The sequence below is a fragment of the Mandrillus leucophaeus genome, unplaced genomic scaffold (assembly GCF_000951045.1).
Source record: "Mandrillus leucophaeus isolate KB7577 unplaced genomic scaffold, Mleu.le_1.0 Scaffold902, whole genome shotgun sequence".
Lineage (NCBI taxonomy): Eukaryota > Metazoa > Chordata > Mammalia > Primates > Cercopithecidae > Mandrillus > Mandrillus leucophaeus.
The window spans coordinates 187,781-200,435 of NW_012109831.1; the positions used below are offsets into that span (position 1 = coordinate 187,781).

The following is a 12,655-nucleotide window of genomic DNA, read 5'->3' on the forward strand; positions in this document are numbered from 1 at the left end:
GTGGTCTTGGGATGCTGTGTAGCTAAAGTGTAGTGGGGAGAAAAGACATAGACAAGGTCACTTAGAACAGGCTGTTCCCTGCCCAATCTGACTTATTTGTAATTGACTACACATGGGTGGGGCCTGAGACATGGATGAGCGCTGCAATATCCTATGCAACAAGAGGTCATCACATGTTTGCTCATTACATTCCCAGAATACAGGAAGCTCAACAGTGTGCCTTGGTAGGAGATGACAAGGGCCTGGGGCAACAAAGGGAGAGACTATAAAGCTGGGTCCATTTCCCCCTCCCCCAGAGTAGAATGTGGAAACACTTTTCATTCTGGGTAGAAATATGAGAACCAATAAACAGCTTATTAGTCAGGAGTGGGCAGTGAGGTGTGGAGGAAATGGCATTCAGTTTTAATTTTCTGAGTCAGTATCTGAGACTCCCTGTGTCTGTGTTCGGTGGATAGGACTCTGGCATCATGCCTGGTTGGAGTGGATGTCCTCCCCTAGGAAGAAAAGAGCCTTTGGTTGCCCCAGTTCAGCCCAAGTACTAGTCTTTTGGCGCTTACTGGAGAGAAGGTTTGGAAGTTTCAAGGGCTGTTCAACACCTGAGTACTTTTCTCTCTTGACCCCCACTCTGCCCCCAGCCCACCCTTTCATAGCATGCAGACAAAAAATTACTTTATTGCAATGTGTTTATTGCATTACTGGAGCAAGTTGGCCAGACTGTCCCCTCTTGGGGAAGGTTATAAAACAAAAAGACCAATAAGTAACTCCTCTCGCCTTTCCCCCTACCCTCCCCCACAATTGCACAGCAATGTCTGAACACATCTGGTGACAAGAACAATTTGCAAAGTGGTCTAGGAACTACATATGAACTGTCCCATCACAAGACATACAATTGGCTTTCTTGGGAGTCAGATATTTTTATGTAAAAACTACATGAATTTTTTTTGGACTACATCGAAGACAACAGAATAAATTTTCACAAGTAACAGGGCACCAAAGTCACATGCTGGAATTTGTAAGGAAACGAGGTGGTTTGCCACAAGTGGCTGGAGCTAAAGCAGGGTTGAGCAGTTGGCCACAGAGGGCCCAAGCAGGCCCCCTATCTGGACCCTCTGGTTTCTGAGACCACTGAAGCCTCACAGAGGCCTACTCTGGGTTCTTAACTAGCAGCAGAGACCACCTTAGAAAACAGGAATTGCCCAGGTGCAATTCTCAGTTTCAGAGAATACATGGGGCTGATTCCTTGCAGCAAAAAGAGGAGACCTGTGGAAGACACCACATTGGCTCTCAAAGCTTCTTCACAGCACATGAGGCCTAAAGTAAGTGGAGGTCCCACCAAGGCTTGGAGAGGGAGTGAAAGTGTTGGGAGGTCCTCATTCTTGGCCAGATCAGTGGTAAGGACACAGGCAGCCTATCCAGGCCTGAATCATGGCATGGCATCTATGGCCAGGTGGAGATGGCACTATTCTGTGATGAAAGCTTCACCTGAAAACGATGGGCCTAGTACCTGTGTCCAGCCAGCCCCAAGCTGCTTTCATGTCAGTAGCTGGGTTCTCCAGCCGGGGGTATAATAAGCCCCTCTGATCTTGGTCTCTCTTTGCCCTCTGCCTCATTGAAACTGCAGTTAAGATGCCAAAACAGATAGTCCCAGGGTCCAGATCACGGGACAGGAAACAGCACTAGATTCTCATGAAAGAGGCCAAGATCTCCTCTCAAGTCATGGGCGTAGAGATGCACCTTGCTACCCTATCCCCCTCTACACACCAGGCTCAGTGGGTAGTAGACTGGTCACTATGCCATTTCCACTGGCTCGGGGTCAAGCAAGTCATGTGGCAACTGGTCAGAAAAGATACTGTCAAACCTCTCAAATGACCCCTGGGTCTTAGATCCCACAAAACAATGAATTCAAGAACGAAAAACAAAAGAAAAAAAAAATGAAGGAATGTAGGACTGAAAAAAAGCAGCCCTTCTCCACAAGCCAGCCCAAGTGTAGATAAAGATGGTACTTGGTCTCTCCCTGCACACCCTCTGTGTCTGCCCAAAAAGGAGCAGACACACTGAATACTACAGGCATGTATCTGTATTTCCATTTTGGTTTAAAAGACACTCAGAACACACTGAAATGTTAGTACCAGACAGGAGGGATTCCTTACACGTAATCTTGAGCATCCACCTGCTTCAGCAGGTTCAACACCAGGTGCAAAGCCATGCAGGTGTGCCCAGCAGCAATTAGCTTGGTATTACTCAGTAAAACTTTCAGTAAGATTTCAATCGACAGTTTGGGGAAGGGATGTGCTGGCTATTAGTTAAATTACTTCAGAGGGGGGTTCATTTGTCTCTGTCTCACCCAATCCTGAAACTGCAATGTAACCAAGAAAAAGCCAAAGATAAGCACTTCCCTTCCTATCCTCATCGCTAGTAACTGGAGGTTTCTCCAAATTTATAAATCTATGTCTACATCATGGTCCATATTTTAGACACTGTCACAGAAATAAGTGCTCAGGTAAAGTTATATTTTTCTTTCACCCCCAAAACTAGAGCTTTCCTAGCTGTAACCTTATAAACCAAGAGGCAGGTACTGGCTTCTCTAGCTCAGCCAGGATGCCTGACTGCACAGCTTTGGGTTCAAACAGCTGACTCACTCTGAGCCTATTATGGTTCCGGGATTGGCTCAGAGGCAGCTGGACTCTATTTGTCAAATGAGTGTTGACTGATTGATGGGTGTGGGGCATGATGGGGGCAGGAATAGATGCCTGCCCCCACTCCATTTGCCTAGCTTCACTCAGCTGGAAGGCTTAAGCCACATGGAGCAGAAGATTCCTGGCCTAAAATCAAGGCCACTGGAGCATGAGGGCAGACTGCACATAGCCTTTATGGCAGGATCACAAAAAAAGGCAAAGAGAAAAGCTTCCAGATGGCTTCTACTAACAGTCTAAACACTAAGCCATCTTCTCTCCCTGCAAAAGCTTCAGAAACCACTGTATGGAAGCACATGTGTAATGTGGTATGACTCTCACCCGGACCACAGGGCCCCTGGGTCTGTGATTTACTGAGGCCCCTGACCACAATCTGACTCCCCTCCTTAGCAACCTATAGCTCCCAAAACCCCATCCAGCAAAGGAGGGGGAGATGAAGGGAAATTAAATCATGTTTACTATTTCTGCAGGGCCTTTAAACTTGGAAAGCACATATAATAATGTTGTTCTATATTGTTATTTGGTATATCAAGCCATCTAAAAGCACTGGATTGCACCTTTTCTTGACTCATACAAACAAGTTACAAAGATTTCAAACAATAGATCATTCTTTAGGCTAAGGAAACACCACACAAGCACCAACTTCATTTTATGATTCAAAACTCACCATCCCCACAAAAAGAACGCTATTTCTCATCTCAGAGAAACAGGCAGGACAGAAGGGGTTACACTGACCAATTTTAGTGTTTGCTAAAACTCACAATTTCTAGTCTTTTTATGTTCAAGTTTTGGTACAGAAGTATACATTCATCTATGAGTGCTACGTTTTTCCATCAAACATTGGTCTGGCAACAAACATTGTTTTGTTGGCTTCTGAACATAATACTTCTTTAGAGGGAGGGGCTGATGAGATGCTGAAGCCTAAATTATGTTGGTAAGAAATAAAGTACCTTCAGTTGAAGGTTTTTTTTTATCATCTCGGCTTAGATTGTTTGAATGAAATCCCAAGCCTTCCCATTTTCCTTTGGTTGTCTTTTTCATCAAATCCCATTCTATCACAAAACCAAAACAGCCTTCTTCGTGGGGGGAAGAGAGACTGCCAAAGCAAAACAGAACTCCCAGCAGAGCCATGCCCCTGCTGCACTCTCAAGAGTTAAGGATTTAAAAAAGACATGGCCTCTTCAGAGGCTTCCAAATACAACCCCACCCACTATAACCATCAAGCCTAATATTCTGTTGAGGGTGCCTGGCTAAACAAAACAAAAACCCCAATGAAATAGACTTTCAAAAAAACATCTGCTTCCAGCTTAGTATGTCAGTGCAGCGGCATGGCTGAGTCCCAGAGAACCTCAGGCCTCTAATGCCCCCATCCCGGCCGGCTGCTGCTCGGCCTCTCCACTTCACATTCACAGAATCACTTCTTGTGCAAAACAAGCAGTCTATGTAGAAAGAATGCCCTCATCGTAGTCTAATAAAAACTGTAGAAAAAAATGCCAGAGAACCACCTCTCTTCCCACTTCCTCTTTATCTGCACAGCGAGGGCATCTGTGCATGAACAGGGTAGGCAAGCCTGACATTGAGGGAGTCGTTGTGCTGAACCAAGGATGTCTGCTGGTAATGGAGCACTAGCTCCTTCAGAGAGCTGTACAGGTTGTAGGGCTCTGCAAAGCCATAGCCCCGAGCAGTGCTGTAGATCACACAGTGCTTCACTTCCCCATCAGCCCTGCAATGACACACCACAGAAGAAATGGTAAGGTAGGTAACGATAAATAAAGGGACGCTAAATGGCCAGAAGTCTGAGAGCAACTGTTATGCAGATAAGTGTTTTTTGTTAACCAGGCAAAGCTTGTAAAATTGCGTCCCCATTCCCTACAGACTTGGCCACAGATACAGGCGTTAAAACAACCATAAATGTAAATGTTTCCTTTCTTTTTTTTTTTTTTAGACAGGGTCTCGCTCTATCACCAAGGCTAGGGTACAGTGGCTTGATCACAGCTCACTGCAGCCTCAAACTCCTGGGCTCAAGTGATCCTCTCACCACAGCTTCCCAAGTAGCCGGGACTACAGGTGTGAGCCACATGCCCAGCTACTTTTTTATTTTTAGTAGAAATGGGGTCTTGCTATGTTGCCCAGGCAGGTCGTGAACTCCTGGGCTCAAGGAATCCTCCTGCCTTAGCCTACTAAAATGCTGGGATTACAGGTATGAGCCGCTGCGCCCAGCCAAGGGTAGTTTTTGATTAATCAGTTTATGTAAGGACTCCAACCAAGTCCTGAACCTACAGGCTGCCACCCAATAACCTGAGTGAGTGAGCAACTGGGCTTCCTGCCTTCTTTATTATTCTTAGAAGACCCAAAGTCTTACAAGAACCATCCTCACCTATATTTCCACTCAGATAACTGGAATAGCCCAAGTCAAGGAGAAATGAAACGTTGCAAGTAGTTCTATCTTTGGATAACAGTAATCCAATGCACTTTTCAACTCCTCCCCCATTTTCCAACTGTAAGACATCCCATTCATCTTTTTGAGGTCCATCTCAGATGCCTTTTCCACAAAACCTCCCAATCCACTCTTTCTCCACTAGAATTAACCCTTCCACATGTGCACAGCCTACTAATGATACTTATTTCACAGTGGTCCTATTCATCTTGGATATTTGCTGAAATGAAAAAACCCTGGTGCAATAGAAAAATGTGGGTTTTGAAACCACGTAAACTTGGATTCAAACTCTGACTCCATGACAGAAGTAGAGTGCTACAAACAAGATGATCACATAAAGCACTGAGCAGTCTGTTAATATGAATGCCTTTCCTCTATCTTCTCCACTTTGCCCTCTAAGGGCACAATCACTTTGTCACTTTGTTTGCCTTCTGCCACATCCATCAGTAGCATCATCATCATATTAGTAGGTGACATTTACTTCTTATGTTAAAAGCATATTGTATGACATAGATTAGCTCATTTAATCCTCACAAAAACCCTAAAGTAGGTATTATCCTTATTTTACAGATAAGGAAACTGGGCAAAGACTAAGTAATTTACCCAAGGTGACCCAGCTAGTAAGCAGTAGAGCCAGGAGCTGAACCCAGTATATCTGGCACCATCGTAACTCTTTTCTAAGTGTGGCTTTTGTCAATGAAGATGTTTGCCTTCTTAAGGAATATATTCCACACTCAGGCAAAAATCTGACCAAGGCACAGTTAGTTATCCCCAAAATTTCACTTTCCATTACAAGGAAAATGGGCTTTTCTCAAAAGAGTCACATGATTATCTTACGGAAAACACGTCCACATTTCCTATCACTACATCAACAGAATAATATATAATTTAAATTTTTAGATAGAGTTTTCCTTCTGAAGTAAAAACAGTTCTATTTAATCAAGCCTTTCCTAATCTGACACTGGAGACCATACTAGGTGTATAGGATACTACTCAAGAATTAAGTGATTTTTTTTTTTTTTTTCAATTTAAGATCTCACATTACCTTTCACAGATACCTGAAATCCAACAGCAATACTGCAGGACCTAATCTACTTACCATGTAAATTAAAACTCCAGGATAATTTCAGATATCATTTCTCATAAAGCTGGGTTTTTTTGTACTAATAGTTATGGTCCAAGCCATGGGTCCTCGTTACTGTACATTAACTAATTTCATCTGAATTTTACAAGGGGTTGATTTCATATTAATTAATGCAAAAGATTTCAAAAGGCTATATCCCCAGAGAAGACTTACACCACAGAGCAAGCATAGCATCCTTTCTTGCTACTCTCACGAATTAAGAATGCACCATCAGGTTTCCCATAAAGCAAGTCCTCTGCTTGTACTCGATTGATATCCTCAACAAACCAGGTTTTCTCATCATAGTGGGGCAGGTTTTCATCTTCCTCATTGATAAAATAGTTCCTAAAAATTAAATGTTAATTGTTATTCTAACAAGTTACTTCTATCTAAAAGCAAATTCATAAATAAAACACTCTTCTAAATCTTTAAACCACAAATGACAAACCAAAATTGCAATTAGTTGGGTGTTAGCTTCATTACTTGCTATGGTGCATAAAGCACAGAATTCATGTTTCATCCAATAAGCTGAAATATGAACATCTGAATAACGGTGCTTTTACATCCAGATTTTGAGTAGCTATACTCAAAGTAGCTTATACATCCAGATTTTGAGTTCAGAGGCAGGTCTCTGAACTCCAGTGCCTATAGGGTACTTTCAGGCAATTCAATTCAATTCAAAAGAGAGTCAAAGTTCTAGATTCAATGTCCTCAAGTGACAATGACAACCAATATTTACCATGTATAAACAAGGCGCACGTCTTATATTGATAACAAAGCCCTCTGACCGAAAGGTCTAGAGAGAACTTACTCATCAGCATCCTCATTCTTAATTCCCAGCCAGGCATTCAGGCGTTTCTGTCTCACCCCTTTGTGATTGAGCCATCTGCCAGAGGAAAGACACCAGTGTCAGTATCTATGCAAACTCTGACTGGACAAAGTAGGTATGTCTGAGCCGACTAAACTTCTAGAGTCTAGGCACCTCTTGTTTTTCCTAATCCCACAAAGAGTGGGCAAAGATTTCTCAAAATAGTCTCTCATTACTTTTCTTTCAACTACTATCAAGATGAACTGATCTTTTCTGGAAAAAGGCAGAAACATAAAGGGCTACTTGAAATTAGACCCTTCACTTTTCATTTTTCTTTTCTGGAAGATGTGCCACCACAAGCACATATATACTCGCACTCACAGTGGGACATTTGTTTCTGAAAACATGAGTTAGGTGAGCATGGTGTCACGTTGGCAATCTCCACTAAGCCTGAGAACCCACTTTCCGTGTGACCTACTGAATTGAGTTTAATATTTCAACTAAAAACTTCAAGATCTATTTTTGCATTTAAGCAGGCCACAAGAAATTCAGGGTGGCAATCTGAGTAATTAATGAGTGAACTTCATTACCAAGAAAATCACAGTATCCAGGCTGGGCTCAGTGGTTCACGCCTGTAATCCCAGCACTTTGGGACGCCAAGGCAGGTGGATCACCTGAGGTCAGGAGTTCAAGACCAGCCTGGCCAACATAATCAAACCCCATTTCTACTAAAAATACAAAAATTAGCCAGGTGTGGTAGTGCATGCCTGTAATCCCAGCTACTAGGAGGCTGAGGCAGGAGAATTAAGCTTGAAACCAGGGGGCAGAGGCTGTAGTGAGCTGAGATTGCACCACTGCCCTCCAGCGTGGGCGACAGAGCGAGACTCGATCTCAAAAAAAAAAAAAAAGAAAGAAAAGAAAATCATAGTATCTCTTAAAATGTACCAGTATTTTAGATGTAAAATGAGGTAAACCAGCACATTTTGTTCCTTTCAGATGGCCAACAGTCTAAAACTAGGGTGGAGGAGTGGAAAGCACCTTCATTCATCATTACCCACTAAGCAAGGCTCCTATCATTCAGGTTTTATCATACACACCATCCCCTCAGGGAGGATGACCCTAACTGTCCCAACTAAGGCAGTCCCCGGTCACTCTCTACACTTTACCTTGTTTTATCATCTTCATAGCACTTAGTTAAAATCCATTATTTTATATTTTTGTTTGGTTGGTTGGTTTTTTTTTTTTTTTTTTTTTTTTGAGATGGAGTCTCACTCTGTTACCTAGGCTGGAATGCAATGGCACGATCTCGGCTCACTGCAGCCTCCGTCTCCAGGGTTCAAGCAATTCTCTCACCTCTGCCTCTGCAGCTGGGACTACAGGCATGCGCCACCACGCCCAGCTAGTTTTCGTATTTTTAGTAAAGACAGGGTTTCACCACGTTGGTCAGGTTGGTCTCGAACTCCTGACCTCAGGTGATCCGCCCACCTTGGCCTCCCAAAGTGCTGGGATTACAGGCGTGAGCCACTGTGCCAGGCCTATTTTATATTTGTATTTGTTTGTCTGTCTCCCCAATAAAATGTAAGCTGCTGTAATGAAAGGAGTCTGTCCTGTTTGTGGCTATGTTACCAATTATTAAAACAGCACATGCACATAGATATTCAACTGTCAGTAAATATTTGCTGGTGGGCTGCTTTTAACAAAATCTTCACAACTCCAGGATCATCCTCTATCTCTCTCTGACCCCAAGTACACAAGATAACTTGGCATCACACCTAATTTTAAAGTTCTGTTAGACAGATTTCACAGTCTTTCTCAGTAAGACTTGCCCTTTAGTTAACTTGGATTTCATTTTTTATGCTTAGGGAAACTGGAAAATAGATAATATGTGATCTTGATACAACTGATTTAATAACAAGCCCCCTCCCCCACACCATGTCTGTCATCAAAATATCCAGATGCCCTCCTCTAAGCATTCTTATCACCCAAAGTTTTCTATCCTCAAAGAAACTGACCTTCTCTTTATCAAAGAAATAAGCACACTGGGTAAAAAGGCGTGAATTGAATTAATGTACCACATTTTCTCTTGAATCTCCATTTTCTTTTACCCACCAACCTCTTTAAACTGAGCCTCTCTTTCGGTCACACACAGTGTTAGGAACCCATTTCCTAGCACTTTCCTAATGAAAAAAAAAAGAAGAAAAAGAAAAATTGCTTTTGCTCCACCCTCCATTTATGATGGTGCCTACCTTCTGACTTAGGCAGCTTTTCCAATCTCCCAAAAGTCCATTTCAAAGACTTATCTAGTTCTGAGTCCTTACAAACCTATTAACAATGCCAGGAGCTGATTAGATTTTAAAAACCATTTTCAAAAACCTCTAATAACTTTAGTAAATATGTTAATTCACATTTAATGTTATTGAATAATGCACTGATCACAAATAATGCAATAAATTCTACAGGAAAAATCTAAGGCAAAACATTCAAAGACCTAACATCCAGTTCTGATTCTGTTAGTGTGGTAACTGGGTTGTAAAACCAATTAGATTTTTAGAAAGGATACTATATATACGTATTTTTTGGCATGGTCTTGGACCCATCTCTCTTTGGTGCAGCTATTTCTTCTAAAAAAAAAAAAAAAAAAAAGGAAAACACTACTTCCACAGATTACATCAAAGTAATCTTAAGAAATACAAGACAGAAAAAATATCTGGTGTTAGCATATCTTTTCCTAGCCCTACCCCAGCAAGTAAGGGAAAAAATATGTATTATATAGTGTCCTTTCTAAAGATCTAATTGGTTTTACAGCCCAACTACCACACTTTAAGAGGAAGAGAGCTTGTGTTTCAGTCTAAGACAAAAGGATTAAGCTGGGAAAACCCTGAGAGAGAAGGACAGGAAAAACGACTTTAAAGCTGACGCCGTGGTCCTGGAAGAAAGCAGAAGCTTGTCTAGAGCCTCGCTGAAGTAGAAAATGGGGTGACAGAAAACAGTGCCTCATGCACAGGGCATCCTGGATGGAGAATGAGGTTTTACGATGCAGCATCTGTTGGTGGCCAGTGATGAGATTACTGTGAAGGACACCTTGGAATTTTCAGCAGTCAAGAGGGAGGCACAAAAGACCTTGTGCTCCTCTAATTTTCTGACACTACTTCAGGATGACATTCTTTGTTTGTTTGTTTGTTTTGTTTTTGTTTTTGTTTTTTTTGAGACGGAGTCTCGCTCTGTCGCCCAGGCTGGAGTGCAGTGGCCGGATCTCAGCTCACTGCAAGCTCCGCCTCCCGGGTTCACGCCATTCTCCTGCCTCAGCCTCCCGAGTAGCTGGGACTACAGGCGCCCGCCACCTCGCCCGGCTAGTTTTTTGTATTTTATAGTAGAGACGGGGTTTCACCGGGTTAGCCAGGATGGTCTCGATCTCATGACCTTGTGATCCACCCGTCTCGGCCTCCCAAAGTGCTGGGATTACAGGCTTGAGCCACCGCGCCCGGCCTCAGGATGACATTCTTATATGATCCAAGTGTCAGTCTGTGTAGGAGGTAGGAATGATAACAGAGATTAAATATTTTTAATGTAACCAGGCCAGTGGGAGCTTGAAATAGATTTATTTATTTATTTTAAATAAGGAATGTGGCTGGGCACAGTGGTTCATGCCTGTAATCCCAGCACTTTGGGAGGCCAAGGCAGGTGGATCACCTGAGATCAGGAGTTCAAGACCAGGCTGGCTAACACGGTGAAACCCCATTCCTATTAAAAATACAAAAAATTAGCCGGGCGTGGTGGGGCATGCCTGTAATCCCAGCTACTCGGGAGGCTGATGCAGGAGAACCACTTGAACCTGGAAGGCAGAGGTTGCAGTGAGCTGAGATCGCACCATTGCACTCCAGCCTCGGTAACAAGAGTGAAACTCTGTCTCCAAAAAAAAAAAAAAAAAAAAAAAAAGGAATGAAACTTGTCTTCCACCAAATTTTATGGACAGACATATTCTCTACATAAAAAAACAAAGTGGGATAATGTATACAATACTTTAAAAAGAAAAATCGCTTATAAAAATTTAGTTATCAGAAATATATTGAAGAATGAGGCCAGGTGCGGTGGCTCCATGCCTGTAATCCCAGCACTTTGGGAGGCTGAGGCAGGTGGATCATCTGAGGTCAGGAGTTTGAGACCAGCCTGGCCAACATGGTGAAACCCCATCTCTACTAAAAATACAAAAATTAGTTGGAGGTGGTGGTGCACGCCTATAATCCCAGCTACTCAGGAGGCTGAGGCAGGAGAATTGCTTGAACCCAGAAGGCAGAGGTTGTAGTGAGCCAAGATCGCACCACTGCACTCCAGTTTGGGCAACAAGAGCAAAAATCCATCTCAAAAAAAAAAGAAATAAAGAATGATTCATTACTTTAAGAAACCCAAATTATCACTACTGGTGTGAATGTAAAATAGTGCAACCACTACGCAAAACAGTCTGGGCAGTTGTTCAGTGAAACACAGATAATTACCATATGATTCAGGAATTTCACGCCTCAGCATATACCCATGAGAAATGAAAATACATATCCATTCAAAAACCTGTATATAAATGTTCACAGCAGCATTACTGAAATAGCCAAAAAGACAGAAACAACCCAAATGTCCACCAACTGGTGATGATTAAACAAAATGTGGTATAACTATACAACAGACTATTATTTGGCCATAAAAAGGAATGAAATACTGATATATGCTACAACACAGACAAACTTTGAAAACACCATGCTAAGTGAAAGAAGCCAGTCACAAAAGAGTACATTTTACATTATTTTCATTCATATGAAATGTCCAGAATAGACAAATCCATAGAGACAGAAAGTAGATTAGCAGTTGTTTAGGGCTAGATGCAAGGGGTAATAGGGATGATAAGTAAAGGGTGCAGGGTTTTTTTTAAGGTGATGAAAATGTTCTAAAATATTTGGTGATGACTGTAAATACCTGTGAACATACTAAAAGCACTGAATAATACACTTTAAATGGGTGAACTGTATGGGATGTAAACTGTATCTCAATAAAGCTGTAAAAACAAAAAATAAAACCAGAACACACCACCCTCCTTTTTTTTTCTATTTATTTATTTTTTATTATTATACTTTAAGTTCTAGGGTACATGTGCACAACATGCAGGTTACATATGTATACATGTGCCATGTTAGTGTGCTGCACCCATTAACTCGTCATTTACATTAGGTATATCTCCTAATGCTATCCCTCCTCCCTCCCCACTCCCCACAATAGGCCCCGTGTGTGATGTTCCCCTTCCTGTGTCCAAGTGATTTCATTGTTCAATTCCCACCTATGAGAGAAAACGCGGTGTTTGGTTTTCTGTTCTTGCGATAGTTTGCTGAGAATGATGGTTTCCAGCTTCATCCATGTCTCTACAAAGGAAACGAACTCATCCTTTTTTATGGCTGCATAGTATTCCATGGTGTATATGTGCCACATTTTCTTAATCCAGTCTGTCACTGATAGACATTTGGGTTGATTCCAAGTCTTTGCTATTGTGAATAGTGCTGCAATAAACATACGTGTGCATGTGTCTTTATAGCAGTATGATTTATAATCCTTTG

The 12,655-nt window shown here is 42.1% G+C and overlaps 1 protein-coding gene across 3 annotated transcripts in view; it reads right to left on the reverse strand.

The window, feature by feature from the left end:
- Positions 1-665: 665 nt before the first annotated feature.
- Positions 666-12,655, reverse strand: part of PIK3R3 (phosphoinositide-3-kinase, regulatory subunit 3 (gamma)) — a 153,760-nt gene continuing 141,770 nt past the window's right edge. For all 3 annotated transcript variants that reach the window (XM_011969754.1, XM_011969755.1, XM_011969756.1), the window contains 3 exons: positions 7,065-7,139; positions 6,428-6,598; positions 666-4,416 (listed from right to left, as the gene is read on the reverse strand). In XM_011969754.1, the coding sequence (XP_011825144.1) occupies positions 4,218-4,416; positions 6,428-6,598; positions 7,065-7,139 (445 nt within the window). In that variant the 3' untranslated portion in view covers positions 666-4,217. The remainder of the gene's footprint in view (positions 4,417-6,427; positions 6,599-7,064; positions 7,140-12,655) is intronic.